Consider the following 26,935-nt stretch of genomic DNA (forward strand, 5'->3'; position numbering starts at 1 on the left):
GTGGTCTTTAAATTCTAGGCCCTCGCCTCCCACACCTCCTTACTTTGCCAACAAAGGTCTCTCTAGTCAAGGCTATGGTTTTTCCAGTGGTCATGTATGGATGTGAGAGTTGGACTATAAAGAAACCTGAGTGGCAAAGAATTGATGCTTTTGAACTATGGTGTTGGACAGGACTCTTGAGAGTCCCTTGGACTGCAAGGAGATCCAACCAGTCCGTCCTAAAGGAAATCAGTCCTGAATATCATTGTAAAGACTGATGCTGAAGCTGAAACTCCAATACTTTGGCCACCTGATGCGAAGAACTGACTCATTGGAAAAGACCCTGACGTTGGGAAAGATTGAAGGCGAGGGGAGAAGCGGATGACAGAGGATGAGATGGTTGGATGACATCACGGACTCAATGGACATGAGTTTGAGTAGGCTCTGGGAGTTGGTGATGGACAGGGAGGCCTGGCGTGCTGCAGTCCATGGGGTCGCAAAGAGTCGGACACCACTGAGCGATTGAACTGACTGACTGACTCCTGAGGCGGGGCGGCGGCTCTCGGACTCTCAGCCCCCTACCAGGTGGGAAATAAGGGGCTTGGGGAGAGAGACAGAGAGGAAGAGACAGGGCGTCTACGGCTCTGCTCGAGGCCTCGGGGGCGCCCTTTGTCTAGACAGCCTTGGGGAGCTGGGCAGAGGCAGGGCGGGGCGAGAGGAGTGGCGGGGCGGGGGCGGGGGCGGGGCGGGCCCATGGGCGGGGCCTGGCCGGCCTTCGCCCCGCCCCGTCGGACGTCGGCGCGGAGCTCGCGCGGGGAGGGGAGGAGCGCGGAATCCGCGCGCCGCCTGGCCCCGGCGGAAAGTTTTCCCTGACGGAGTTTTTGGCTGCGGCGGAGGCGGTAGCGCGGCGGCCCGGAGAGGCCATGGACGCGCTCAAGTCTGCCGGGCGGGCTCTGATCCGGAGCCCCAGCCTCGCCAAGCAGAGCTGGGGGTGCGGCGGCGGCCGGCACCGGAGTGAGTGTGTGCGCGTCCGCCGGGGGCCCGGGCTGGGGGTCGCGGCGCACGGACCTCGCCTCCTGAGGGGCCCCGGAGTGGGGAGAGAGGCAGGGCCTGACCCCGCTGCCTGTGGCCCGGGAGCGACTTTCCCCGGCCCTGCGTGGTTGAGGGTCTCCGAAGGTCAAGTCCCCACTCCCGCCCCCATTCTTTTCGGCTGTGGAGGAGGGGCAGGAGCTGGGGGAAGAAACGGGAGCTCGGGGTCCCCAGGTGCGGGCTGCAGGTCGGAGGAGGCGCCTTGCGCGACCCTGGCACCTCCCCTCTTTGGACAGCCTGGGGAGGCGGGAGCTCGGCGTCTGTACCCGGGAGGTGTTGGGGGGAAGGGACGTGGGGCCGGGGGCGATTTGGGAATACACCCCCACCCCGGCCCCTGCATTCTGGCGCGCGGTCGGCGGCCGGCGGGCGCCCACCTTGTCCGCTTCCCCCAGTCCAACCCACGAAGTCGTCTTTTAACTCCCTCGGGCGCCCGGAAACCGACGCAGGTGCGAGCCCGGGCTTCGCCGGTACCTGCTGGAAGTTGGGGGCGGGGCTCAACCTGGGGTCTCAGGAGGTGCTTCCCACCCGCGCCGTCTAGATCCCTCCTCTGGCGGGGTTCAGGTGGCCCGGCCGGCGTCCTGGCTGTGTTGGAAACCTGTTTTTATTTCTCGCACCTCGCCGCTTGAGCTCCCGAAGTCCCTGGGCCCCCGGGCGAAAGGCAGACTCTGCCGCCGCCTCCCTCAGGGGCGTCCGGGAGTCTGCGAGGAACCTCACCGGGCTCCCCCCTTCTCTCCCTGTCTCCAGTTACTCTCAGGGAACCAACCAGTCACCTGGCACCTTCCCCCGCGAGGCCTGAGAAACCCAGCCCAGGTCCCTCCTTTTTCAGGAGGAGTGGCTTGCCTGGGGTCACGCAGCGCGTTACTGGGAGATACAGAGCCAAAGCCAGGACTGCTGCACCCTCCCGCCTCCCCTGCCGACAGCCTGGGACCCTGGCCTCTCCCGCACCAGGAAGCCCGCTCTCAGTACACTCCACCCGCTTCGGTCTTGGCCTTCCAGGGCTCCACCAGGGGAGCCCGAGTTCCCTAGGCTCAGGAGAGGCCCCGGAGTGCCAGCGTGTCTGGGCCTAGGGAGTCTGCCCTGCCCCACCTCTTGCCCCATTCTGCGGTTCCAGCGGTGCCTGCCTCCTAAACCAAGAAAGACTAGCATTGAGAACATGGGCTGGTGCCTGCTGGCGGGGCTGGGGTCAGGCCATTAGGACTGGAGGAGGCCAGGGATGCACCCATCTCCCACATTTATGGACTCCCAAAATAGCTCCTTTAAATATTTGTGGGATTTGATCAGAACTTCTGAGAATGATGGCCTGTTCCAATGGGGAAACCCTGTCGTTTTCTCTAGGGATAAGGGAGGAGCGAGGACAGGGAAGGAAACTTAGGAACACCCCCTCCCTCTTCCCCCACTCAGTATGGGGAAAGGGGAGAAGTAGCCACCTTAAGTGGCAGAAGAGTTTCTCCTGCCTGCTCTGATCTTGGACAAGTCACTTGTCCTTTCTGATCCTCAGTTTTCTCATTTGCAAAATCAGGATAAAAACTCTAACCTGGCAAGGGATGTGGTTTGTTAGTTTGTTTTTATTTTTTAATTACTTTTATTTATTTGGCTGCCTTGGGTCTGCTGCCAGGGGACCGACTTTGTGGCATCTTTCCCTGCAGTGCAGCGGCCTTCTTTTTAGTTGTGGCTTGAGGGCTCCAGAGCGTGCCAGCTCAGTAGTTGTGGCGCGCGGACTTAGTCTCCCCCCTTTCCCCTCCCCACCCCCCCCCCCCCACATGCGGGAGTCTTTACCATCTGAGCCACGAGGGAAGCCCTTTTTTTAAGCTTACTTTTAAAAATGTATTTGTTTTTGGCTGCGCTGGGTCTTCATTGCTGCGAGTGGGCTTTCTTCAGTTGCGGCAAGTAGGGGCTGCTCTTCCTCGTGGAGGCCAGGCTTCTCATTGCAGCGGCTGCTCTTGTTGCGGAGCACAGCCTTCACTAGTCGCAGCTCTTGTGGGCTCAGTCGTGGTGCATGGGCGTAGTTGCTCTGCGGCATGTGGAATCTCCTTAGACTGGGGATAGAACCTGTGTCTCCTGCCTTGGCAGGCGGATTCCTATCCACTGCACCACCAGGGAGAGGGCAATGGCAACCCACTCCAGTACTCTTGCCTGGCAAATCCCATGGCCGGAGGAGCCTGGTGGGCTGCAGTCCATTGGGTCGCTAAGAGTCGGACACGACTGGGCGACTTCACTTTCACTTTTCACTTTCATGCATTGGAGAAGGCAATGGCAACCCACTCCAGTGTTCTTGCCTGGAGAATCCCAGGGACGGGGGAGCCTGGTGGGCTGCCGTCTCTGGGGTCGCACAGAGTTGGACACGACTGAAGCGACTTAGCAGCAGCAGGGAAGTCCACAAGGTATAATAGATTCTTAACCACGGAACCACCAGGGAAGTCTCTCTGGCAGAGGTGTTGAGAAGGTTGTTGACAATAACACTTCCTTCTGGCACCTAACTGGTGGTTTCCTTCTCCCCCACTCCCCTTTCCCCTACTTGTCATGTGGGCCTTCACCATGACTCTTAATGTGGTGGAACAAGTTTGGAGGGGCTCAGAGCCTGTCTACAACTGCGTAGGAAAGGAGAGGAGAGCCCCGTTCCTCTTAGGCAGACCCCAGTAAGCCAAGAGTGCCGTCCTGGAGCCTTCTGACCCAGATGAGCTGGGGTGAATCCCCACCTGTCCCTGCTTAAGTCAGTTTTTGATGTGTAAATTGTCAGTAGCAGTAGCACGCAGTCCAGTCTTGTCGTCTGACGCGGGTGGGCTGAAAGCGTGTGTGGCCTGGCGGGAAGAGCCCAGCGAATGGGCTGGGCTTTTGTCACCTACCTTTTAGGTAGGGTTTTGCTCCCATTATCGTGTTTGCTCCTGTGAGGTGTCAGAGCAGGGATTCTTATCAGATTCATTTTTCAGATAAAGGAAGCTGAGGCTTGGGGAAGTAGAGTCAGTGGCTCCAACATGGAGCTTCCAAGAGCTGGCTCCAAATCCGTAGCCCAGGGGTCTTATCAGTGTGGCCTCATGGACTCTGACCCCGGGAGTGTCTGAGGCAGGGCTGGCTGCCCCTGAGGACAACGGTGGCCACAAGCAGAGGGGGAGGCAGTAGGGTGTGTCTCGGGTAGGAGTGCTGAGGCAGCCTGACGTGGGGTGGTGTCCCAGCCAGGCCTTGGATCCAGCCCTCAAGGTCTGAGCCCTATGCTTGCGTTTGGGGACCAAACTGAAGCCAGTGGAGTTAAGGTTAGACCTGATACCCGCTGTCCGGCTGTGACTTGCTCCTCACCCCTCAAGGTCCTCAGCTGGGATTAGTGTGATCATTGTTTTATCTGCATAGAAACTGAAGCCCGGAGTGGGGCTTGCCTGAGGTCACAGAGCAAAGCCAGCAGCAGACAAGCTTCTTTGTCCTGACCCTCACCGCCCCCTGTCTCCTAGTTACTGCCGACTTCCAAGGGGGACTCTCTCCTTCTCCCACACATGGCTTCCCCCCCTCCCCATGCCATCTCTTTGGGAACCATAAATATTCTATTTCAGTCCCTGGCCATGGGTTTTCCTTTCTTCCAGTTGCCTGGAAGGCTGACTCACCCCATCCCCTCGATACCCTTATTTCCACAAGGAGTCCCTCTGACCCTCAGGTTCCTCCAGGGGTTGTCAGAGAACTCAGAGAGAGAGAGAGAGACCAAGTAAAGAAATCTGAGGTGCAGGTTTCAGCAAAGCTGGTTCATGGTAGTGTAGGGGGTGGGATGGAGGATCTAGTCCTACTTATTTATAATGTTAACTTTGAAAGATAGAAATAAACCCCAAACCACAGTATACTGAGCACCGACTGTGTGTCGGGCACTGATAGAGGTATCAGGGAGGCTGGTGAGTGAGTTCATCTCTGCCCTCTGGGGTAGGAAGGGTGACTGGCACACCAGTGGGTGGTGTGCTTGTGGGTAGTGGTGACTCCGAGAGGAAAGATAAAGCAGGTGAGGAAATGATAGGCGGTGTCTTTGGGTTCTTCTAGAAGCAGATGCCGAGACGGGTCTGAGTACAAGTCACTTATTTGGGAAGAGATCCCAGGAAGTATTCTTAGGAGAAGCAAGAAGAGAAAGTCCAAAGACTGGACACCATGAAGCCACTTTTCATTGTAGGCAACTGAGAGGCTCCCCCAGGGGGAGCTCCAGAGCAGTTACATTTCACCTGAGGGGCAGTTCCTCTTGATGGCTGCAGGGCTGCTGGAGACCGGAGCTCTTACTGCCCCAGGCTGAGTGGGCATCCAGGCCTCCAGCAGCCAGAGAGAGTGGCGTGTCAGGTGGCCTGGGTGGAAATGGTACCCACATTGGGCTTCCCAGGTGGCACTAGTGGTAAAGAACCAGCCTTCCACTGTAGGAGATGAGGGTTCAACCCCTGGGTTGGGAAGATCCGCTGGAGAAGGAAAGGGCAACCCACTCCAGTATTCTTGTCTGGAGAATCCTTTGGACAGAGGAGCCCAGCGGGCTACAGTCCATAGGGTCACAATGAGTAGGTCATGACTGAGGGACTTAGCATGGCACGAGGAGCTAAAGGCGGGGCAATGAGAGTGTCAGTGCAGGGGGTCAGGGAAGGCTTCTCAGAAGGTGACACTGAACACAGGTATGAATACAAGGAGGGAGGAATCTGGGAACAGCATGTGCAAGGGACATTTAACTGGTGGCTGGGATTTCTTCTCACGGCCTGGTGGCTGAGGGAGAGGTATGTGGCATGATGGAGTCCAGTCACCCACGGCCCACTGAAAGTGAGCCAGATGTTCCTTTCAGGCGGCATGCGGGGCAGGTTACCTGTTCTTCCTGGGTGATCCTGAGCCTGGCCCAGCTCATGGGAAGGGGCTCGGCAGACTGCAGGAGAGAGTCACAAGCACAGCTGTGAAAGTCAAGGCTCAGCATTGTGGATTCTGAGTCATGCCCAGACACTGCTGAGCATCTTCATCTGCCAATGGGAGTCCTGATATATCCTTGACTCTTCTCTAAAGTACCACACATGGCTGTGTACACCTTTGCATTTGACCCCTGGAGTGCGGGAGACCCGGGTTCGATCCCTGTCGGGAAGATCCCCTGGAGAAGGAAATGGCGACCCACTCCAGTACTCTTGCCTGGAGAATCCCATGGAGGGAGGAGCCAGGTAGGCTACAGTCTATGGGGTTGCAAAGAGTCAGACACGACTGAGTGACTTCACTTCACTTTTTCACTTCAGTGACCCAACCAGTTCATTCTAAAGGAGATCAGTCCTGGGTGTTCATTGGAAGGACTGATGCTGAAGCTGAAACTCCAGTACTTTGGCCACCTGATGCAAAGAGCTGATTCATTTGAAAAGACCCTGATGCTGGGAGGGATTGAGGGCAAGAGGAGAAGGGGACAGCAGAGGATGAGATGGCTGGATGGCATCACCGACTCAATGGACATGGGTTTGGGTGAACTCTGGGAGTTGGTGATGGACAGGGAGGCCTGGCATGCTGTGGTTCATGGGGTCACAAAGAGTCAGACACGACTGAGTGACTGAACTGAACTGAACTGAATGACACAGCACTCACACTTGTGATCTGCCAGGCATGGTTCTAAGCCCAGCTCGTGTGTGTACTGATTGCATCCTCACGACATTCCCACCCACACAGTCCCGTGGGACTGATACTATTGTTGATACTGTTTTAAAATGTGGAAGCCAAGGACCAGGGCGGTAGAGTGACCATGAACCCCACTGCTGCTGTTATTATTTTGAGGGGGTTGGCAGCTTACAGGATCTTCGTTCCCCAACAAGGGATTGAACCCAGGCCCCTGCAGTGAAAGCACCGAGTCTTAACTACTCGATCACCTTTTTAAAAAAATCATGACTACTTTCTTTTGATAATCTCAATAACTTCTGAAATTTGCTTAGCACGTTTCACACGCTGAACCTTTTTTCTGCTGACACTCCTGCAGGACTGAGCCCATTTGTCAGATAAGGAGACTGTGGCCTGGAGAAGCAGCCCCACTCCAGGTCACGGCAGAACTTGGGTCCTCTTCTTGAGATACCACTCTGTGGCTCCTGAGGCCATCTCCCCAGCAGGCGGGAGGGGACTGGAGGCCAGGAGCCCGGTTGGAGGTTCCCTCCTAGCCCACGGATTTGGCCATAGCCCTGATGTTCCAGCCATCAACCAGGCTGGAAGGGGCACGGGGGCTCCCTGCCCAGCCCTGACTCCCGGGCAGGGGTCCCTTAGTGAGGAAAGAGTACCATGTTTGCAGCTACAAGTCAGACTGGGCATATGGTCCATCCGTCCCCAGCTAATTCTAACAGCAGGTCATCTGTAAAAATCACAAGTTAAAATAGCACAGTTATTACACACTACAGGGCCAAAAATAACCAGGACCGGAACAGGGCTGTGGACTGAGGCCTGTATTTGCCTAGGGGCCTCTGGGAGCACTTCCTGATGCCTTGGGTTCCTCCTGGAAAGGAACCCGTGGCCTCCAGCGTGAGGTGGCTGGGTGGTGAGCGGGGCGGTTGTGGTGGCGAGCCTTGCCTCTGTCTTTCCTGAGTGCTCCCAGGTGCTGCTTTCTTCCGGGAGGGCGTGGGGCCTGAGAGAGCTGACACCTCATCAAAGAGATGATTCATGCCCAGAAGTACAGGAGGGGAGGCAGGGTTTACTGGAGGGGAAGAAAGTTCCTTCTTGGGCCTGGGAGGCCAGGGTGATGGGGACGGGCAGGGAGAAGCAGAATGAGGCCCGACAGTGTCATTGAGCAGGCGTGCACCTCCTCCCCGCTAGATCGTGGAGGAGGCAGACGTGCACGGAAGTCCTTGAAGAGAACACACGAGCAGGCAGCTGCTTGGTGGTGGGGATATGGCTACGGGAGGAAGAGGAGGAAATCCATACCCAGAACAGAGTAGCCCCCTGCCAGGGCAGAAGAGGCCTCAGAAGGCAGAACCATGGGTGGGGCCGTGTGCTAATAAGCACATTACACTTTATTATCTCATTATCTCATTTTATTATCTCATCAAAGGGTCAGAACAGCCCTGGGAGCTGAAGACTTTTGCTTCTCCCATTGTATAGAGGTCTTCCCTGGTGGCTCAGTTGGTAAAGAATCTGCCTGTGGTGAGGAGACCTGGGTTCGTTTCCTGGGTTAGGAAGATCCCCTGGAGAAGAGAAGGGCAACCCACTCCAGTATTCTTGCCTGGAGAATCCCATGGGCAGAGGAGCCTAGCGGGCTATAGTCCACGGGGTTGCAAGAGTCAGACACGACTTGGCAACTAAACCACCACCATTTTAGTAGAAGAGACAGCTGAGGCTCAGGGAAAGTTAATTGACATACTCAAGCTCAGTGGATTCTAGGATTAAGGCCCTTGCTCTTAACCACTAGGATATACCCTGTCAAAGTAAGGCTTTCTGGAGGAGACTGGATGGAGGGGGTTCGGTTTATCAAAAGTGAAAGGGAAAGTGAAATCGCTCAGTCGTGTCGGACTCTTTGTGACCCCACGGACTGTAGCCTACCGGGCTCCTCCATCCATGGGATTTTCCAGGCAAAGGTACTGGAGTGGGTTGCCATTTCCTTCTCCAGAGGATCTTCCTGACCCAGGGTTTGAACCCAGGTCTGCCTTGATTGCAGGCAGACGCTTTACCCTCTGAGCCACTAGGGAAGCTCCTTGGTCTAGCAAAGGGAGGGGCATTTCTGGTAGAGGGAGCTACTTGTGAGCAAAGACACAGAAGTGGGAAAGTAAGTGTTACATCATGAGGGAAGCTCTGCATGATTGGAACCTCTGTTGTGTGTACGCGCGCCTGCGTGTGTGTCTGTGTGTGTATGTGTGCACGCACGTATAGGAGGAGAGGAGGCTGGGCAGCCTGTAACTCCCAACAGTGCTTGTGGGCGTTACCTGTAGTGGATTGGGAGCTGGGGTCCCTCTGACTTGCTGTGTGACCTTGCACAAGTCCCATCGTTCTCTGGGCCTCCGTTTTGTCATCTGTTAAGTAAGGGGGTTGGGGTGAGGGTCTCTGAGGCTTGGTGAGTGGCCACCAGTCTACCAGGGCCCTCTTCCAGGAGCCCACAGAAGAAGGGACGGGTCAGGCCAGAGTAGGAGGATTGCAGAAAAATGCCAAGCATTTCAGAGGTCAGGGGGAACTGGGGAATATCTTGACAACAAAGAGGTCGTCCGTGACCTTGGCAGGCTCTGGCCCTTGGAATGGAGGGAGCGGAAGTGGCTTTGGAGAGGGGCCAGGAAAGGGCAGAGCCGGCGGAAATGAGAGTGGAGACGTGAAAATGCGAGGATGTTTGCCGAGGGGCAGGGGTGGATGACAATGGCACCCACTCCAGTACTCTTGCCTGGAAAATCCCATGGATCGAGGAGCCTGGTGGGCTGCAGTCTGTGGGGTCGCTGAGGGTCGGACACGACTGAGCGACTTCACTTTCACTTTTCACTTATGCATTGGAGAAGGAAATGGCAACCCACTCCAGTGTTCTTGCCTGGAGAATCCCAGGGACGGGGGAGCCTGGTGGGCTGCCATCTATGGGGTTGCCACGACTGAAGTGACTTAGCAGTAGCAGGGGTGGATGAAGAGATGAACAAGGCCATGCCTGAGGGACTGGGATTACCTGCCTGCAGCCTTGTACTGAGAAACAGTTCAAAGCTTTTAATTCAGAGGGAATAGAGCTGCAGTGGATTAGCAATGTCTGCCAAGGACACAGGCGACAGGCCTGGCCGTACCTGGTTTGCCATCCTTGCTCAGAGGGGTCTCAGGTTGAAAGTGGTGGTCTGGGCAGATTCCTACAGAGAGGAAGCCTCAGGAATTAAGCACTGTGGAGGGAAATACCTCTGGCTGTAGGAACTTCTCCCTGACATTTTGCTAAAGGAAGGGTAGTTTGCCTCGTGGTAAGATAGTATCACCTAGTGGTTAGGAACTTGGGCTTTAAGTGTGACTTAGACAACTGATTGGACCAATTCCTTGTTCTTTGAGCCTGAGTTTCCTCATCTGTGAGATGGGAATGAGAGAATGCTAGCTTGTAAGGTAGTCATGAGTGTTAGAGTGCTGTTTTGCACTGGGGGTGGTAATGTTCTTGGTTTCTTTGAGGGGAAGGCCCATTTTCTGAGTTCTCATCACCAAACCAGGACTGGAGCACCTCAGGGACTTTCTGATTCTCTTTGGAGGATCAAATGAAATAGACTCCTGGTTGATGGACAGAGGACGGGATCCCTTTGGGAGTCTTCTCAGTGGGGCCTGGCCTTCTTTCAGGGTAGAGGCTTAAAGGCCAGGGTCCAGAGCTGAGGATGGCGTTGGGGGCATCTCAGGCCTGAAAGCATCCTTGGGGTTGTCTGGGTCGTTCCTTCACTCGGGCATGCCAGCTTGCATGCACCAGATTCCTGTTCACCTGGGTCTCTGCAGAGCGGGGACTAGGAGCTCCTGTGAGTTCCTGTATGACCCGTACCCCAGCGAACACCACACTTCTCCTCTTGTCCCTCTCTTGTTCAGGGCCTCTCATGTGGGTGGGGCCAAACAGGGCCTCTTTCCAGCTCTCCTTCCTTGTCTGTTTCATTACCCCGTGAGCCAGGCTCCTCGCCTCTTTCCAACCTTCCTTCCTTCAGTCATGGTCAGAGCTTGCACAGGGTCCTTCCCCTGGGTGCTGCTGTGTGCTGTTGCTGCAGCCCAGGCATTATTAGTCTCAAAGAGGAGAGAGGCCTTCCCCAAGGCCATGCAGGTGGAAGGAAGCAGAGCTGGGATTTGAACCCCAGTCTTCTGGAGTCAGATGACCTTCATGTCATGTCTTTTGAGCAGTCACCTCCCTGTTTCCCCACTAAGCCTTACCTCACCCCTGCTCTCCTTGGACTGCTGTCTCTTTCCTGGTCTCCCCTCCTCCCTACTTCCTGGGGGTCTGCGGCTATGCAGAGAGAGGAAAACAGGCCAGGCTGGGGCCATGGAAATCACCTAATCTTGAATTCTGACTCCAATCCTTTACTCATTGGCCTTTGTCTGCCAACTTCATCTTTCATAGCCTCAGTTTCCTAATCTGTAAAGTGGGAATAATATCCATCTCACCAGATTGCACTGAAGATTCAATAAGAAAGCGGCATGGTTTGCCCTCAGAAAATATTAACACTGAAATCAAGAGTTTGGGCTTGAAAATAAGAGTTTGATTCTGGGCTGTTGTACTTGCTGGCTGTGTGGTCTTGGTCATGGGATTTCGCCTCCCTGGGTCTCAGTGTCTTTGTCTCTAAATGGGTATGACAAAAGTGTCTGCCTCACAGGTTCTCATGAGGGTTAATGAGAAGATTTTATGTAAAGCTTCCTACCACGGTGCCTGGGATATGCTAGAAAACGTTAGCCCTTCATTAAAGATAAAAATGATAGATAGGGGGACCCCAGTGTCCCTTGCTGGGTCTTCCTAGGAGATGGGGGCTGCAGATGCTGGCCTTATCCATCAGGGTCTGAGGGCCTGTCCTCCTCTGCCCAGAGCTGCCTGAAAACTGGACAGACACGCGGGAGACACTGCTCGAGGGTATGCTCTTCAGTCTCAAGTACCTGGGCATGACGCTGGTGGAGCAGCCCAAGGGTGAGGAGCTGTCAGCTGCTGCCGTCAAGAGGATCGTAGCCACGGTGAGCCCAGTCAGGGCGGGTTGTGGGAGCTCCAGGTGGGGGGCTAGCTCCTGCGGGGGCGGGTGGCACCCACCGCCTGCCTTATGACCTGAGAGACAGGGTAGCCCTCTAGGACTGATCGCCTCCCCAGCTCTCGAGTGAGCACGTGCCCTCAGAATCCGCCTCTCCTGGTGGTCTAGGCCCCCCTCAGCTCAGACCCCGGCAGGTATAGCGGGTGGAGTGTGGAGTCCCCACCCTGCTGGACTCTAATAGCCCATTCAGTCCTTAGAGTCTGACACACCTGGCTGTGTGTCCTCGGGCCAGTGCCTTAACCTCTCTGAGTCTGTTTCCTCCCGAGGCGAAACCCTGCCACCTGTGAGGATGACTCGAGGTGCCGTGCTTGGCAGACGGCAGGTACTTCGTGAGCGACCCGTGTCTCTGTTTTTATCAGAAGAGGGTGTTGACCGAATTATCTTCCCCATCGCGTCTCTGCCAGTCACCCGAACTGAGGCCTTCCGAGGGCCTCGCATCAGGGGCTCAGAATGGTGGGGAGCCACCCACGAGGGTGGGTCCCAAGTGCGGGCAGGTAAGGCTCCTCTGACCCATGTCTGCCCCAAGGCCAAGGCCAGCGGGAAGAAGCTGCAGAAGGTGACTCTTAAGGTGTCGCCCCGGGGGATCATCCTGACGGACAACATCACCAACCAGCTCATTGAGAACGTGTCCATTTACAGGTACGCTGAGCGTCGCCCGGCTTCCCTCTGCCCCTCAGGGTGGTGGGTGGAGTGCTTTGTCTGAGCCCGGCTCTACCACTGCCTGTCTGCGCGACCCTGGGGCTTCAGTTTCCTCATCTGCATCTGTCGGGGTGGAAACAGATCCCACCCCAGGGGCTGCTGTGAAGCGCCGAGCGCCTGGCTCACAGCGAGCGCCTGGCTGCATGGCCGCTGCTGCCGTCACTGGTTGCAGCCACCCTGGGACACCCCGCGCCTCCCCCCTTGTGCTGCTGAGTCAGGCTTGGAGCAGACAGCAGCCCTGTCACTGCCTTTTTCACTGGGATTACAGCAGCTCAGCTCTGGACATCTGGCCAGGCGTCCAGGGAGGCCTCCGGCGCATCTGAGGCCAGAGCGTAGACAATTTCGGTAGTGGGTGGGGGCTGGTCACAGGGCGACAGGCCCGGCCCTTGGAGCCTCAGGCCATCCCCACCTCTCTCTCAGCTGGTCAGTTGTAGGACTTTAGAGCTGGAAGAGACAGACAACTCAGGTCCATTTTCCACCTGGGTAGCTGAGGCCCAGGGAGGGAATTGCCCTCATGGTGAGGTCATGACCGAGTTGAGCCCAGGACACCGAGGGCAGAGTTGTGTCAGGCCTCGCGTCGCTACACCCTCTTGCTTCATCTCCAAGCAGTGGCTCAGCCAGCTAGAGCACAGACCAGCCTGGGGTTGGGGTTGGGGTGTGTGGAGGGATGGATGTAAGCTATGGGGTCGTTGTAGAGTTTCTAGCTTGTGTCTTCCTCTTCCCTTCCTAATTCTGCCTGCCTCCTTCACCCAGCGTTTACCTGCTCTGCTGAGGTCTGTGCCAGGTGAGGGGATAAGACCCAGCCTGCCTTCAGGGAGCTTCTAGTTGAGGAGGAGATGGAAGGGAGGAACGAGACAGAAGTGTTTCCCAAGAGGCCAGAGAAGGAGAGGCCTGCCTGGGGTTACCTGGGAAAGCCTCTCCTTGCTGAGGCGTGAAGAATAGCAGGATCTATTTGATTGATACCAAAGACCCAGGGCATTAAGGAGACCGGCTCCCCAGAGTTGGAGAAGAGGCAGCTGGGAACCTGGCGCCCCCTCCCTCTGCCCACTTGGGGGTTTTAAATGGTCCTGATTGATCCCTTTGTAGATGCCTGTGATTGAAGCTGGGGCCACGTGAGTCAGGGAGTCTGCAGAGCTCCTGTCCCACCTCTGGGCCCACAGCTCCTCTCCCGACAGGGATTCCCAGGATGACTAGAGGCCGCACAGAGGGATCAAATGGGGTGAGGGGGTGTTTCAGGTGGGGGGAGCTGCCTCGTAGGCCCCCATCTTGCTCCCAGCTCCTTTTCCCCTGGCCTGAGCCCCAGGAGCTCGGTTATCAGTCTCGGTCATCCTGGGAGCGATGGGCCTGGGACTCCTCTGACCTGTGATCAGAGGGAGGGCAGTTGGGGAGCCTTCAGGTGAAGGGCATCCTTCTCCCGCTTCCAGCCGGTCAGCACAAACTTCCGTGAGGCAGCATGGCAGTGGCTATGGCCCCCGGCCCACTAGCTTGGTGGTCTGTTAGCCTTAGTTTTCTCACCAGAAAAGTGGGGGTGGTACTAGAACCCATCTCAGAGGGCAGTTCTGAGAATTCAGTGAGATGCCGTCTAGAAAGCTGCCTGGTGTGCAGTAAGGGTTCAGCTACCATTGTTTGGGGATGTGGGTTTCCTCCAGTCTTTTCCATCACTCCTTCCTGCCGAGCCTGGGTTCCCTCCCCTCACCTGTCCCACCACAGCTGGCCCAGGACACCAGGCCCAGAGTCCTGCCCTGGTGGAATGGGATGGCAGGCTGTCTGGACCTCAGGGGATACGCTCTAAGGGGCGTCCTGGATGTGGTCAGGCCCCTGTCCCAGAGGCTGGTGACACTTCCCCCTTGCCTTTCAGAATCTCCTACTGCACGGCAGACAAGATGCACGACAAAGTGTTTGCCTACATCGCGCAGAGCCAGCACAACGAGAACCTCGAGTGCCACGCCTTCCTCTGCACCAAGCGGAAGATGGTCAGTTGGGGGAGGCTGGGCTCGGGCAGTGGGAGCCTCAGCTTGGGGGCCCTGATGCAGGGGAGGCAGGACCCAAAGGGGGTATCAGTTAAAAGTCTGAAATCCCTGGGAACCTCAAGTGGTTGCTCAGCTGAGAGCTGAGGGCACCCATGCAGGGCTGCAGGTCACCCGGCAGGGTGGACTGCCCGCAGCTGTCCCAGTGAGTACCTGGGGCCCCTTCTGCTCTGTCATATGATTTGATGGATTTGAAGTCTAGGAGAGGTGGTCTGTCCCTGGTATGGTCTGGGGATGCAGGGCCTTACAGAAATTAGTGTTTGGAGACTGGCGATCAGAGGGGCCCAGGGTGAAAGGCAGAGGTAAGGGCCCCCATAGGCCCTCACTGGCTGTGGCCAGAGCAGCGAGAGAAATGGCCCTATGTTGGTACCTACTCTGCTTGTTTCAACGGTCATCTCTAAGGTATCATCTCGTTTGCTCCTCAGAACAACTCTGCGCGATGGGTGCTGTAACTGTTGTTTTTATTTTTAATGAGGAAACAGCCTCACAGAGGTTGGCTGTCTTGCTCGAGATAACATAGCCAGCCAGGCAGAGGGAGGGTCTAAACCCACGTTTCTTCCCTCCCTGTGTGACTAAGGAGCCTGGAGCCCCTTACCCATTTCCAGGCCACCCTGATCACATCTGGCTCGGGCGGGTGGGACCTCGGTGGTCTCTGGGCTTTTGTCTTGAACTTCGTGGCAAGCCACTGGAGTGAGTCAGCCTTTGGCATTGAAGTTTTTGTTTCTGAGGCCCCCGAGGTCTGAGCATCCACCCTGTAAGGAGGTTCCTGATATTTATTGATTTAGTATTGTCCTCGGTTGATCTTTGTGTCCGAAGCCCAGAGCCCCAGTTCCTGTATCCTAGGATGCTTAAAGCCAAGGAGACAGGATCTGTTCAGCTCCCCCCGTCATCAGGGACACATCCAGGACGTTCCGACATTGAAGTGGCCCACAGGCTTTCTGCCGCCCCTCAGGGCCAGGAGTGGCGTGCCGCCCAGTCTCCCTCTCTGCTTCTGTAGCCACTTTGCTGTTCTGACTTTCGCCCTCCTGCCTCGCTCTCAAGGCCTTTTGTGATTGGGCCTGCTGGGTAATCCAGGATAATCCCCACCTCAGAGTCTTTAACTTAATCACACCTGCCAAGTTCCTCTTGGCATGTAAGGTTCACAGGTTCTAGGATTAGATTGTGGACATCTGGGCTGGGGAGGGGTGGGCAGGCGGGCTTCGCTTGTAACTCAGCTGATAAAGAATCCACCTACAATGTGGGAGACCTGGGTTTGACCCCTGGGTTGGGAAGATCCCCTGGAGAAGGGAACAGCTACCCACTCCAGTATTCTGGCCTGGAGGATCCCATGGACTGTGTAGTCCATGGGCACGCAATGAGTCGGACGCGACTGAGCGACTTTCCCTTTTGTGGAAGGAGGGGTGCGGTTCAGCCTTCCTCAGGTCCTGTGGAAGGAGCACTGTCGGGGAAGCCAGGCCGGGGGCCTGATCCCAGCCTGCGGCTGCGGATGAGGCCCTGCCCTCCCCTGGGCTGCGTGGCCGGTGGCGGGATGCGGGGCCGCCCCCATGGCCTCCTGGATCGCTCGCTCAGGTCCCAGTCTCCTTGTGCACCGAGTTTCTTCGCTGCAGACTCAGTGTCACCAGCCGCTCACCTGGGCCTCGTGATGCCCTGGGTCCCTGAGCTGCAGTGGCTTCTCCCATGACAGCCTTGTTCCCCACAGAACAAGCTTATTGTGTCCCCATTGTTTGTCTCTTCCTCCGCACTGAGCAGAGCAGGCGCTGGGCAGGGGCAGCTGGCCCTCGGCCATTGCTGCAGAGCAGGGGCTCCCAGCATGCAGGGACTTCCTCTGAGGTGGGGAGGTCGGGGGTGAAAGAGAGCGAATGCTGGCCCAGGGACTACGGGAGCCTGGCCTGGGGCCAGAGGACTTTAGACGAGCTTGAATGAAGCCAGTCTGCCCCAGGCTGAGAGGTCAGGTTTACTGGGGAAAACAGCCGGCCACTGCTCGGTGCTGACAGCAGAGCCAGCGGCAGAGGGCCGGCTCCTGCTGGACGCCCAGCCCCCAGGCTCTTCGCTTTTCTCGGCCCATTCTCATCTGCATCAGGAGCGGCTGGGTCTCGGCTTGTCCTTCTCCAGCCTTTCCCACCTGGCCTCTCCGATTCCGGCAGGCCCCTCGGAGAGACAGCCCAGCCCAGGGCAGTGTAAATAGACCATCTGACACGCGGGCGGTGCCCTTGTGGCTCTCAAGGCCTCAGCCAAGGCCGGACTTCCAGTGTGTTATGGCCTCGTGGTCTGGTCGCGTTGGAGATCCCGAGACTCTCAGGGCAGAGAGGATGTGGCTGACGAGGAGGAGGCAGAAGGTGAAATGGGTGCCCCGGTTTCTGCATCCCTGCTGCCGGCAGGTCCCTCCACAGACGCATGCTGCTCCCTGTCCTGGGCAAAGCTCTGTGCCAGGCCCTGGGGACCCAGGGGAGGGAGGCCACAGAGAGGAGAGCCAGGAATCAGTTACTGGCACACAGGGAGCTTGGTTCTCGGGTGGTGGTCACTGTCATGCTGGAGGTCATGAAGACTTCTCGGAGAAGGAGACATTTTGAATTGGGCTGTGAGGGATGAGTAATAAGTGGGAGGAGTTTCCCAGGCCAAGAAAAAGGGGACAGGGTGGTGAGAGGGTGGGTCACTCCAGCCCAGGAGTCATCAGCACGTGCAGAGGCACGAGGTGCAAACTTGAGTGATACATTTTGGTGGGGGGACTCAGATGCCGCTGGAGCCTGGGTGGGTGGCACCTCAGGGGAACCTTGAATTTGGATGTTGACGCAGCCCTCAGTCCTTTTGGCCAGCAGCCCAGAGTCTCCACATCCCCACCCTTCCTCGCTGGGCTGCCTGAATCAGCAAGAAGCCAAGACCCACCCAGATGGAGGGGCAAAGGGGTCCCTTTCTGGGTCGCCCACCAGTTCAGCTCAACATGGGCGGCACAACCACCAGGCCTCTCTTCCCCGGAGGCTCCTCTTGCTCGTGGCCAGGATAAGATTCTCTACAAAGAGACGTTTTTATCTGCCCACCTGGGAGCCCTCAGCCTGCACCTCAGCCTCCAGGCTCGGACGTGAAGGTGCCATCGCAGCGTCAGTGGGGAGCCCAGGGTCGCAGTACAGGTAGACCCCCTAATCCTACCTGTGCTCAGGCGGGCAGGGCTCCTCTCCCTCTCAGGACAGTGGCATCCCCCAGGTAATCCTTTGGTGCAGCAGTTAATGCTTCTGGGCAGCAGGGCTGTGCAGGCACCCCGCCCCATTTGGTTTGAGTACCCAGCTGGGATCCTGGATTCCGCAGTCCTGGCCCAGGTCTGCAGCCCTAAGCCCGACGGTTCCCTGTGAGAAGCTGACCGCCTGGTTATCCGGAACAAGACAGGGACATGAAAAACTGGGCAGGTAGTACTAGGTCAGGTAATAAGACAGACCCACAAGCCAGAGGCATTCAGGAGGGGCGGACACCTGGCATGTGGAATCAGGGAAGGCTTTTCTGTGGGCAGACGTGAACAGTCCTTCCATCTCATGCTGGTGCCCAGATTCCTGCAGTCGCCCAGGAAAATGGGGCCTGTCCCCCCTCCCAGTCGCTGTCCAGCCTGGGCTTGCAGCCACCTGCAGGCATCTGAATCTTGAGTTATATTTGGTTTAACTTGCAGCTCAGGACTTCAGGGCGAAAGGGCGGGGATGTATGCAAATGAGCAGGCAGATTTATGCAAAAACAGCATCAGGCCTGTGTCCCCAGATTTCCTGAAGGCAAAAATAATGGCGTTCCCATCTCGCTGCCACACTGGGTGACCAGCCCTTGCTTGGGTGTATAGTGATCTGACTCTGGCTGGTAATTAGCCCATATTTTTAGTTCATGGGCAATTCTCAATGGTAACTGGGTCTATTAAACTTGATTCAGACGTGACAGCTTAAATTGTAAACAGCTGTGAAGAGTTTCATACTTAATTACCATATTTAAGTTTTGCCATAAAGCACCCGTACTTCTATCAAAAATGTAAATGACGGAGACATTCAAATGAGATTTTATACTTCGTGAAGTTTAATTGGCAGGGATCAGTCAGCTTGTTTAGGGATTTTAAATTTTAAAGAAGAGTTTTAAAGGCAGTAGCCACAGATTCATTTCTCAATTAAATTGAGTTGTCTGGCTGAGGGGAAGGGAGTGGGGCTGAGACTGGTTAGGCCTGAACTTGTTGTGTACTTGAAAGAGTCTGGCACTTTCTTCCCCAGGCCGGGCCTGCAGAGGAAGCTGCATGTTGCTTCCGGCTACAGCTGCAAGTTCTAGGACTTTCACTCCCAGAAGTCGAGCTGGTTAACCCTGAGCTGAAATCAGAGAGGAAGGAGCTGAGATGAAAGTGGGCTGAGGGTCGGTCCTGGCTGGAGTGTGAGGCCTCAGAGACCTGTCCCCAGGCAAATGCAATCCAGCCAGCATCCTAAGCACCCCTGGAGGGCTCTGGAGATCAGGGGTGTTCAGAGTTGATGCTTGCCTTTAGGGAGCACCCAGTTGGGGTGACATAGGCAGGCAAGCATGGGCTTTGCTGGTGTCTCAGCGGTAAAGAATCTGCCTGCAATGCAGGAGACACAGGTTCAGTCTCTGGGTCAGGAAGATCCCCTGGAGGAGGGCATGGCAACCCACTCCAGTATTCTTCCCTGGAGAATCCCCATGGACAGAGGAGCCTGGCAGGCTGTAGGGTCGCAAAGAGTCAGACACGACTGAAGCGACTTGGCAGGCAGGCACGCAAACTGCTACTACTTTCGTATGATGCCACTAGAGAGAGGGGGCAAGGCTGTGGGGGCCCAGTGCCTGATGTCATGTGGCGTGGCCTGGCGTAGCATGGCATGACCTAAGAGGTGACGACATTTCAGTTGGGCTTAAAGGGGTGGATGGGAATCCTCCAGGGGTTGAGGGCCAACGTGTGGCCTTTCTTTATAAGTAGGTGATGGCACTGGATGGTTTTAGTCTTCTGCCGCGGGCCCTTATTGACATCTTGCTCCTGCCAGGAAATGACTTCCCTGGTGCAGATGGTAAAGCGTCTGCCTACAGTGCAGGAGACCCAGGTTCGATCCCTGGATTGGGAAGATCCTCTGGGGAAGGAAATGGCAACCCATTCCAGTACTCTTGCCTGGAAAATCCCACGGACAGAGAAGTGTGGTAGGCTACAGTCCATGGGGTCGCAAAGAGTTGGACACAACTGAACGACTTCACTTTCACTATCCTGCCAGGAAATAAAGAGCCTTTCTGGCATTCAGTTGCAAGCCCCTTTGTCCCGCCATAGTCCTGACCAGAGTCTAACCTGTGGCTCATTCAGGCAGTGGCGGGAGCCCTTTCCCAACTCTGGCTTTTCTGTTCTGTAATTCTAAGGGGTAAGTAACTATGTGAAGTCCTCAGGTCATTAGGGAGGATTTCTTGGAGTAAGTAAGCCTCACGGTTAATTAATTGCATTTAGGGAAACTCAAGGGGGAAGGAAAAAACATGGCGGTGAATAGCCATTGCCAAGGTGAGGGGTTGAAGTACCGGTGGGAACCTTGGCTGGGCTCCAGGTAGTGATGATGGGGCCTCAGCTGCCTGGGGAAGGTGTGGCCCCTTTCCTTACAGGCTGCTTTGGTGATGGGGAGGGGCTGGGGTTCCACCTCCACCCATCAGACATTCCAGAGCCAGGGTGGGCCTGGCCTGGAGTCCCAGGGCCTCCAGTGGAGACTTGCTATTACCTGCCTAACACTGTACCCCTCCCCCGACTCCACTTCCTGTTTTTTAGGCCCAGGCTGTCACCCTCACAGTAGCCCAAGCCTTCAAAGTTGCCTTTGAGTTGTGGCAGGTATCCAAGGAAGGTGAGTCTTGTTTGTGGATGTAGCAAGTGGGTGGGGGGGGGGTGGGGGTGTTGAAGAAGACCAGTTGAGCAGTAGGGGCAGGGCATATGGTAAAAGGCTCTGGAGTCAACTTCATCTTCATCACGTACGTGGTTTGTGGCTTTGGCCAAGTCCCTGCACCTCCGAGCCTCAGTTTCTCCATCTGAAGAATTGGGAACAGCTGTCTCCCTCCCCCAGGGTTCTTGAGTAAATGAAATATGCCGAGTTTCTTTCCTCCCTTCTGGAGACATGACACCTGGCTCCCCTGAGATGGGCCACAGCCTGCCCCTGCCCAGAGGTGGCTAGGGCTGGAGTGCCGGGCTCAGGGACTCCCAACACGCTGTGCTTGGTCCCACAGAGAAGGAGAAGAGGGAGAAAGCCAACCAAGAGGGAGCAGATGTCCTGGGCGGGAGCCCCCGAGACAGCGCCCCTTCGTTGAAGAGCCGTGAGTCTTGAACTGGGGAAGGGGCCTGCCCTTCATCCAGAGCACCGCCCCCCTACCCTGGCCACCTCCCTCCTGGGCCAGGGTCAACTCCTAGGTTCTAATTTTTATTTTTTTGTTAAACTAATAATAATTATAGATAAATTAGCAAATGTAGGTAAAGGGAAAAAGTGACTTGCTGAGGTGCATGTCCAGACGTCTGCAGATACAGAGATCTGGGTATGCGTCTCTCCCTCCACACTTTACAGAACCTCAATGCCTGTTGTGAACATGGGTTCCAGCCTGAATCACGAGTGGGACAGAGCTTCCCACCCCGTGGGCTGCTGTGCAGCTGCTTCAGGAGGTTCCAGGGTGGGTCTCGGTGGTCTGGGTGATGGGCCTGGAAAGGCCATGCCCTAGGAGGGAGTCAGGACCAGACCAGCCCAGGAGACACCAGGGTGGGGCCCAGAGGCTGGGCTGAGGACAGGAGCCTCCCCTCCCCCTGATGTACCTGACCTCTCATAGTGGTCGTCACTGGGAACCTGCTGGACTTTGAAGAGACGGCCAAGGCCCCGCTGTCCACGGTCAGCGCCAACACCACCAAAGCGGACGAGCCACCGCGGCCTCAAGCCTTAAACAGCAGCAGTGTTGTCTGGGTGAGTGGTCATGGGGCCTGGGGATCCCCCACAGATCCAGCGAGCCTCGGCCTGGTCCTCGGTTCTACGGCAGCTCCTGGGCAGGCCCTGACACCCACTTCTTGCAGGCCTCTAGAAGGTCCTGACCCTAGCAGCACCCAGGCACCGGGTAGGAGATGAACAATGTCCCTCTGAACCTAGGGCTGTGTCGCCAACAGGCTTGGCTCCCAGCAGCACTGTCTCCTCACAATGCCTGGCCTCTTCGCCCGAGCATCCAGCTCTGCCCACTGCAGGACCAGCCAAAGGCCCCCTTGTTCTCACTGTGGGCCGTCCTCTCCTGACGCCCCCTCCCCCTCGGCCATCTGAGTGAGGAGCCTGAGACTCAGGCAGGCAGCCTGGCCCTTGACTGGCTCTGTGACCCAGGGCAAGCCCCTGACCTTTCTGTCTCAGCTCTTTCACTTCCTCAGTGATGATCATGACCTCTGCCTGAAGAATTTTCCCGAGGAACCTGATTTTTTTTTTAATAAAAAAATTTTTAATTCATTTATTGATAATTTCAGACATGAAGTATTACAAAAACAGTACACAGAATTCCTGTTCCCCTTCATATAGATTCCCCAATTGTTAACATCTTACATAACCGCATTACAAAGATCAAAATCATTAACATTGACACAGCACTGTTATGTAAGCTACCAGCTTTGATTCCCTTTTCTCCACTTGTCCCTCCAGTGTCCTTTCTCTGGTCCAGGATCCACTGCAGAAGGACGTGTTACTTTACTTGTAACATCCCTTTAATTTTTAAAAATGTGGACCGTCGAGGGACTTGAATAACTGCCAAATCCCACTGCCTGTTGGGGGCCACCCAGAGTCCCCTGAGCGGGCACCGTGAACTGGTCCGGGAGCCAGCCTTGCCACCTGCCTGTCCCTCAGGAGGCTGCGGAGGGAGTCTTGCCCAGTTTTGTTTTGTTTTTTTTTTTTTCCCACCTAGGCTGTGGGATTCCTGCCACCAGCTATCCCTCATGAGCTTAGAATCCTGGCTCAGCTTTCGAAAGTGGGTAAAAGCAAGAAAACCTTCCCGCCACTCTCTCCCTCTCGGATCCGGAAAGCCGCAGAGATCATTCAGTCCAATCTCCTCATTTTATAGAAGGAAAAGCTGAGTCTCAAAGAGCAGCGGTGACTTGCCTCACTAAGGTGTCGCCGAGTTGTGGCAGAGCTGGGAACTGAACCCCCGGGCCTCTGGGCACCCAGGGGCCCTCTCTCCCATCCCAGATTTGGGTCCCTGTGCTGAGCTGCTGATGGCAATAGCCAGGGGGAGGCCTTCCTGTGTCCGTTCCCCCAGGGCCCCGCCAGACTCCGCCCGTCCTCCTGCGTGTTCGGTCCCCGTAGCCTCCCAGGGCTGTGGGCACGTGCTCCCGCTCTGAGGGCTCTCATCTCCTGCTTTGTTTTCCCCAAGGAGCTGGATGACGGCCTGGATGAAGCATTTTCAAGGTAACATTAGCTGGGCTCTTGATGCTGGGGAAGGAGGCCTGGTGCTTGTGGGGGTGGGGTGGGGAGCTGGCTTCCAGGGCTCTTTGCTGTGTTTGAGAACATGAATTCTGACCTTCTCCAGAGGGAAAATCTCAACTTGAATACGTCCAGGGGCGGGGAGCTTACTGCTCAGCCAGGCCTGCTAAAGTGTCCTTGCTGGTGAAATCCGAAGCTATTTTTGCTCATGGCTGCTTGAGCCCAGTCTGAGCTGAATTGAGCGCAGTGCAGCTCAGGTTGGCTTGCTTTTCCTGTGCCTGGTGTGGCCTTCAAAAATGGGCTTTTGGTGCAGGTTTTCTCTGCTCCCAAGGTTTTGCCTCTATGGAAAGGGGCAGGCAGGGAGAAGGCAATGTTAAATTAAATCCACTGCAGACCATGGGGTCGCTAAGAGTCGGACACGACTGAGCGACTTCACTTTCACTTTTCACTTTCATGCATTGGAGAAGGAAATGACAACCCACTCCAGTGTTCTTGCCTGGAGAATCCCAGGGATGGGGGAGCCTGGTGGGCTGCCGTCTATGGGGTCGCACAGAGTCGGACACGACTGAAGTGACTTAGCAGTAGCAGCAGCAGCAGCGTTGACTTGAGGTGGGAATGAAGCCCATCAGGAGATAGGTGGTCTAGCCGGAGGCTGGTGCATTTCCCCTTTTTACCAGGATTCATCTCGGTCCATGGCTACCTTCAGCTCGGGGACACACCACCATGAAGGTGGGCTGAGGAGAGGCCTGGGCAGCTCAGGGTCCCAAGTCAGGCCTTCCTTTCTCCCTTGGGACCCCAGCAGCCCCCTACAGCCGTCTCCCCGTTCCCCATCACCTTCCTGCCAGAGCCAGTGGGAAGCTCGGCCCAGCACTGGTGGGGGTGGGGAGCGGCAGGTGTGGCCCCTTCATTATTCTTGTGGCCATCTCTCCTGCTTCCCTGGCTGACTGCAACCCTCCTGTTTGAAGGAAATCTTTCATTTGCTTTTTCCAGATTACTGAAGTGTCATATGCCCTTAATTAACAACTTTGAAAATCAGCAAAGCATTAAACAGGAAATAACACCATCCCATAATCCCACAGCCCAGACTTTGGGGCTTAACTCATGCTGATCCTATACATATGCATTTTTTTTTTTTTTTGCCTTGATCAGCTCATGATATTTGTATTTGGGGATCCTGATTTTTCACTCTACGCTGGTATATATCGGGAGCATTCCTCCAGGCTATTAAAAACTCCTTGTAAACACCTCATTCATCGACTGCCTCACATTCTTTTAAGGATGTGGGCTGTAATTAACTCTCCGGATTTTTTTGACATTTAATTGTGCCCCTTTTTGAATATACTTTGTGAACGGCGCTGTGTTACACATAGTTAGAGCCAGTGGTCTTCCATGGTTGCCACAGGCCCCCTCTCACGCACGCCCCTCTCTGCCCTGGCACAGCTGCCCTTTCTTCTCTTTCCTGGGCACTTCCTGATGGAGCCGTGGGTGCCCTGGCCTCTCTGTGGTGGGAATGCCACTGCCTGCCCCACAGTTTCCTGAGCAACTTGACCCTCAGGGGTAGACTCTGGTGAGAGGTTCCACCTCTCCCGGCATCTGGGGCTTTCTTTCTTTTCTCTAAAAAAATAATTGTATTTATCATTTTTGGCGCGGTGGGTCTTCGTTGCTGCAGGAGCTCTTTCTCTAGTCGTGGTGTGCAGGCTTCTCACTGTAGTGACTTCTTTCGTTGCCGGGCATGGGCTCAGTAGTTGAGGCACGTGGGCTCAGTTGCCCACGTGTGGGATCTTAGTTCCCTGACTAGGGGTCAGACCTGTGTACCCAGGTGAATTCTAACCCCTGGACCACCAGGGAAATCCTGGGTCTTTCTTCTTTGTCCCCGAGTCCTGCCGTTTGCCCACCCATGCTTTCTCGCTTCTGACCCTGGTATTGGACTGTCTCCTCGGGCCCCCACCAGTCCTTTGCCTGGGCCCCCAGCTTACACAGCTCTGCCTTGCAGGCTGGCCCAGTCTCGGACGAACCCTCAGGTCCTGGACACTGGACTGACGGCACAGGACATTCATTACGCCCAGTGCCTCTCGCCTGTCGACTGGGACAAGCCTGACAGCGGTGGCGCCGAGCCGGACGACCTCTTCAACTTCTGAGGCCTGGGGCTGGCGGGACACGTGACGAACCAAAGCTCCCCACGTTTGGGATGGGGGCCAGCTGCTGGACCGCTCCCCCCACCGGCCACCCTTCTCCAGTCGGCAGCGCTGTCAGCCTGAAGATCAAAGCTGCAGCCAGTCAAGCAGAGGGAAGGAGATCTTTTTTTTTTTAACCCCATTCTTTCTCTAAGAACTAAAAGATGCCTTGAATATTTATTCAGTGACTCCTGGTTCCAGAAGCCGGTTTGGCATCAGGCACGAGCACAGTGTGATAACCAGCTTCCCGCCCTCTCTTGTGTGAGCGCTGCTCGCTGTGGGTGTCAGGATGGTGACCAAAGCATTTCTCGTCCCTTCTCTCTGAAGGCCCAGATTTCCCTGAAGGCGCCCCTGCTCCTTACTGAAAGGAGCTGGGTCCTTCGTTTCTGCCACCCTTTGAGCATGGGAGGACCCCGCAGCCTCGGGAGAAGACGCTTCGTCCCGCTCGCCTTCCCAGCAGGCCCCAGCAGGCTGGGGCTTGAGCTCTTGGCCCCGGGGGCGCTCAGAGAGACAGGGGCAACCCCTGACCAAAGACAGCACGTGGCAGGCACTTTAGAGCAGTTACCACAGGTGCGGGCCCCGCTCCTCGATGGTGCTGTGTTGTGTAGAGCTTTCTTTCTGCCCTTCTTCCAAGAGAAGGGGCCCAAAGTCCCCGTGGAGGGTCCCCACCAGTGCTGGGAACCAGTGTAACTGGCTGCTCACGGACTCCTAGAGTCTGCCTGCGACAGTGGGGTCATCTGTGTGGCCGCCCCCACCCTGCCCTTCCCCCTCCGTGTGCTGCTGCTGGGTCTGAGCCCCACCTCCCCATACTTCCTGAGATGACACGCAAGACCTAACACCTAGATTTGTTCTGCGACTCCTTGGTCGCAAGTTTCAGATGAGGAAACTTGAGACCACATGTGTGGAAGAAGTAAGAGTCAAGAGTAGATCCCAGATCTGGTGCCAAAGCTGCCTTCTCACCCCCACCTCTCACAACTCGCACCTCCTTTTTTTTTTTTCCTCTAGCTTTGTTGTCCTCCCAGGAACCAGAAAGCCCTAGCTATTTTCTGACCAAAATGTGTTTCATAACAAACCATCTGGTGCCTTTACACACAGAACTGGCATGAGCCTGTGTGCCCTGCTAACTGTCTTTCTGTTGATTTCCGTGAAAATGGAAGTGTTTGAAGTCTGCTAATTCAGAGGGTGAAACAAAACCAAACTTCGTAAGCATCACGAAGTTCCTTCCTGACGCTCCAACCCCAGGTCGGTGCCAGCAGCCGCCTGTCTTCAAAGTCTACCCCCCTCCCCTCTCCCACAGGGCTCCCGGCAAAGCCACCAGCACACCCTCCATCCTCAGGTGCCTCCCAGGCCTGGCTTTACCAAGCTTGAAGTCCTGGTGGTAGTCGGAGCAAGTTACACCAGCCTAGGAAACCCCATTTTTTTAGATTTTGCGTATCTAAGCATTGGAATCAGAGCACAGACAGAAATGCCTGGGTGAGACGTGGATGGGGTTGTCTATCAGAATGTGGCCCTGGCCCAGCTCCCGCACCCCCCACCCCGCTACCCAGCCCACATCTCCTTGGTGTCAGCCCGTGTGTGTGTCATGAGGCATCAGGGATTGGGCCTGACACAGGCCGCCCTTGGCACGAGGGTCCAGGAGCCCGGAGAAAGGCCGTGCTGTGTTTGTGTGACTCGCAGTGGGGTCTTCATCTGGTCCCCAGCCAACAGCAGTCAGTGTGCTCCCTGTGTGTCTGCAGATAAGTTTGTGCTTTACTTGGTGTTGCTGTAAAGGAATTCTAAAAAGGAAAAAAAAAAGTAATAAATGTTCTCTTTTTGAAATACAAAGAGCACTGGGCCGAAGCGGCCTCTGGCGGACCCTGCCCTGGGGTGGTTGGAGCGGTGGTGACCACAGGCCCAGACGTGGGCAACGGTGG

The 26,935-nt window shown here is 56.0% G+C and overlaps 1 protein-coding gene across 2 annotated transcripts; it reads left to right on the forward strand.

Moving 5' to 3' along the window:
* The first annotated feature begins 850 nt into the window (after positions 1–850).
* On the forward strand, positions 851–26,846 carry LDLRAP1 (low density lipoprotein receptor adaptor protein 1). 2 transcript variants are annotated; one of them, XM_086365320.1, is made up of 9 exons: positions 851–993; positions 11,501–11,643; positions 12,241–12,353; positions 14,272–14,386; positions 20,196–20,268; positions 20,645–20,731; positions 21,233–21,363; positions 22,799–22,833; positions 24,842–26,846. In XM_086365320.1, the coding sequence occupies exons 1-9, from the start codon at positions 903–905 to the stop codon at positions 24,984–24,986; spliced, it is 933 nt and encodes a 310-aa protein (XP_086221446.1). In that variant the 5' UTR covers positions 851–902; the 3' UTR covers positions 24,987–26,846. The 2 variants fall into 2 exon arrangements, with proteins under 2 accessions (XP_086221446.1, XP_086221451.1); XM_086365325.1 differs by having other exon boundaries at positions 22,802–22,833.
* Positions 26,847–26,935: the final 89 nt, after the last annotated feature.

Source organism: Bos grunniens, chromosome 2 (assembly GCF_055505025.1).
Source record: "Bos grunniens cultivar Pamir isolate PY7600 chromosome 2, Bosgru_T2T1.0, whole genome shotgun sequence".
NCBI classification, from domain to species: Eukaryota; Metazoa; Chordata; class Mammalia; order Artiodactyla; family Bovidae; genus Bos; species Bos grunniens.

What these genes read in the sequence shown, in the direction of transcription:
- LDLRAP1 (XM_086365320.1), top strand. Translation starts at nt 903, where the DNA reads ATGGACGCGCTCAAGTCTGCCGGGCGGGCTCTGATCCGGAGCCCCAGC. An exon ending in TCTGCACCAAGCGGAAGATG is followed by an intron (nt 14,387 to 20,195) that starts GTCAGTTGGGGG and finishes CCTGTTTTTTAG; the next exon opens with GCCCAGGCTGTCACCCTCAC. An exon ending in GTGGCAGGTATCCAAGGAAG is followed by an intron (nt 20,269 to 20,644) that starts GTGAGTCTTGTT and finishes TTGGTCCCACAG; the next exon opens with AGAAGGAGAAGAGGGAGAAA.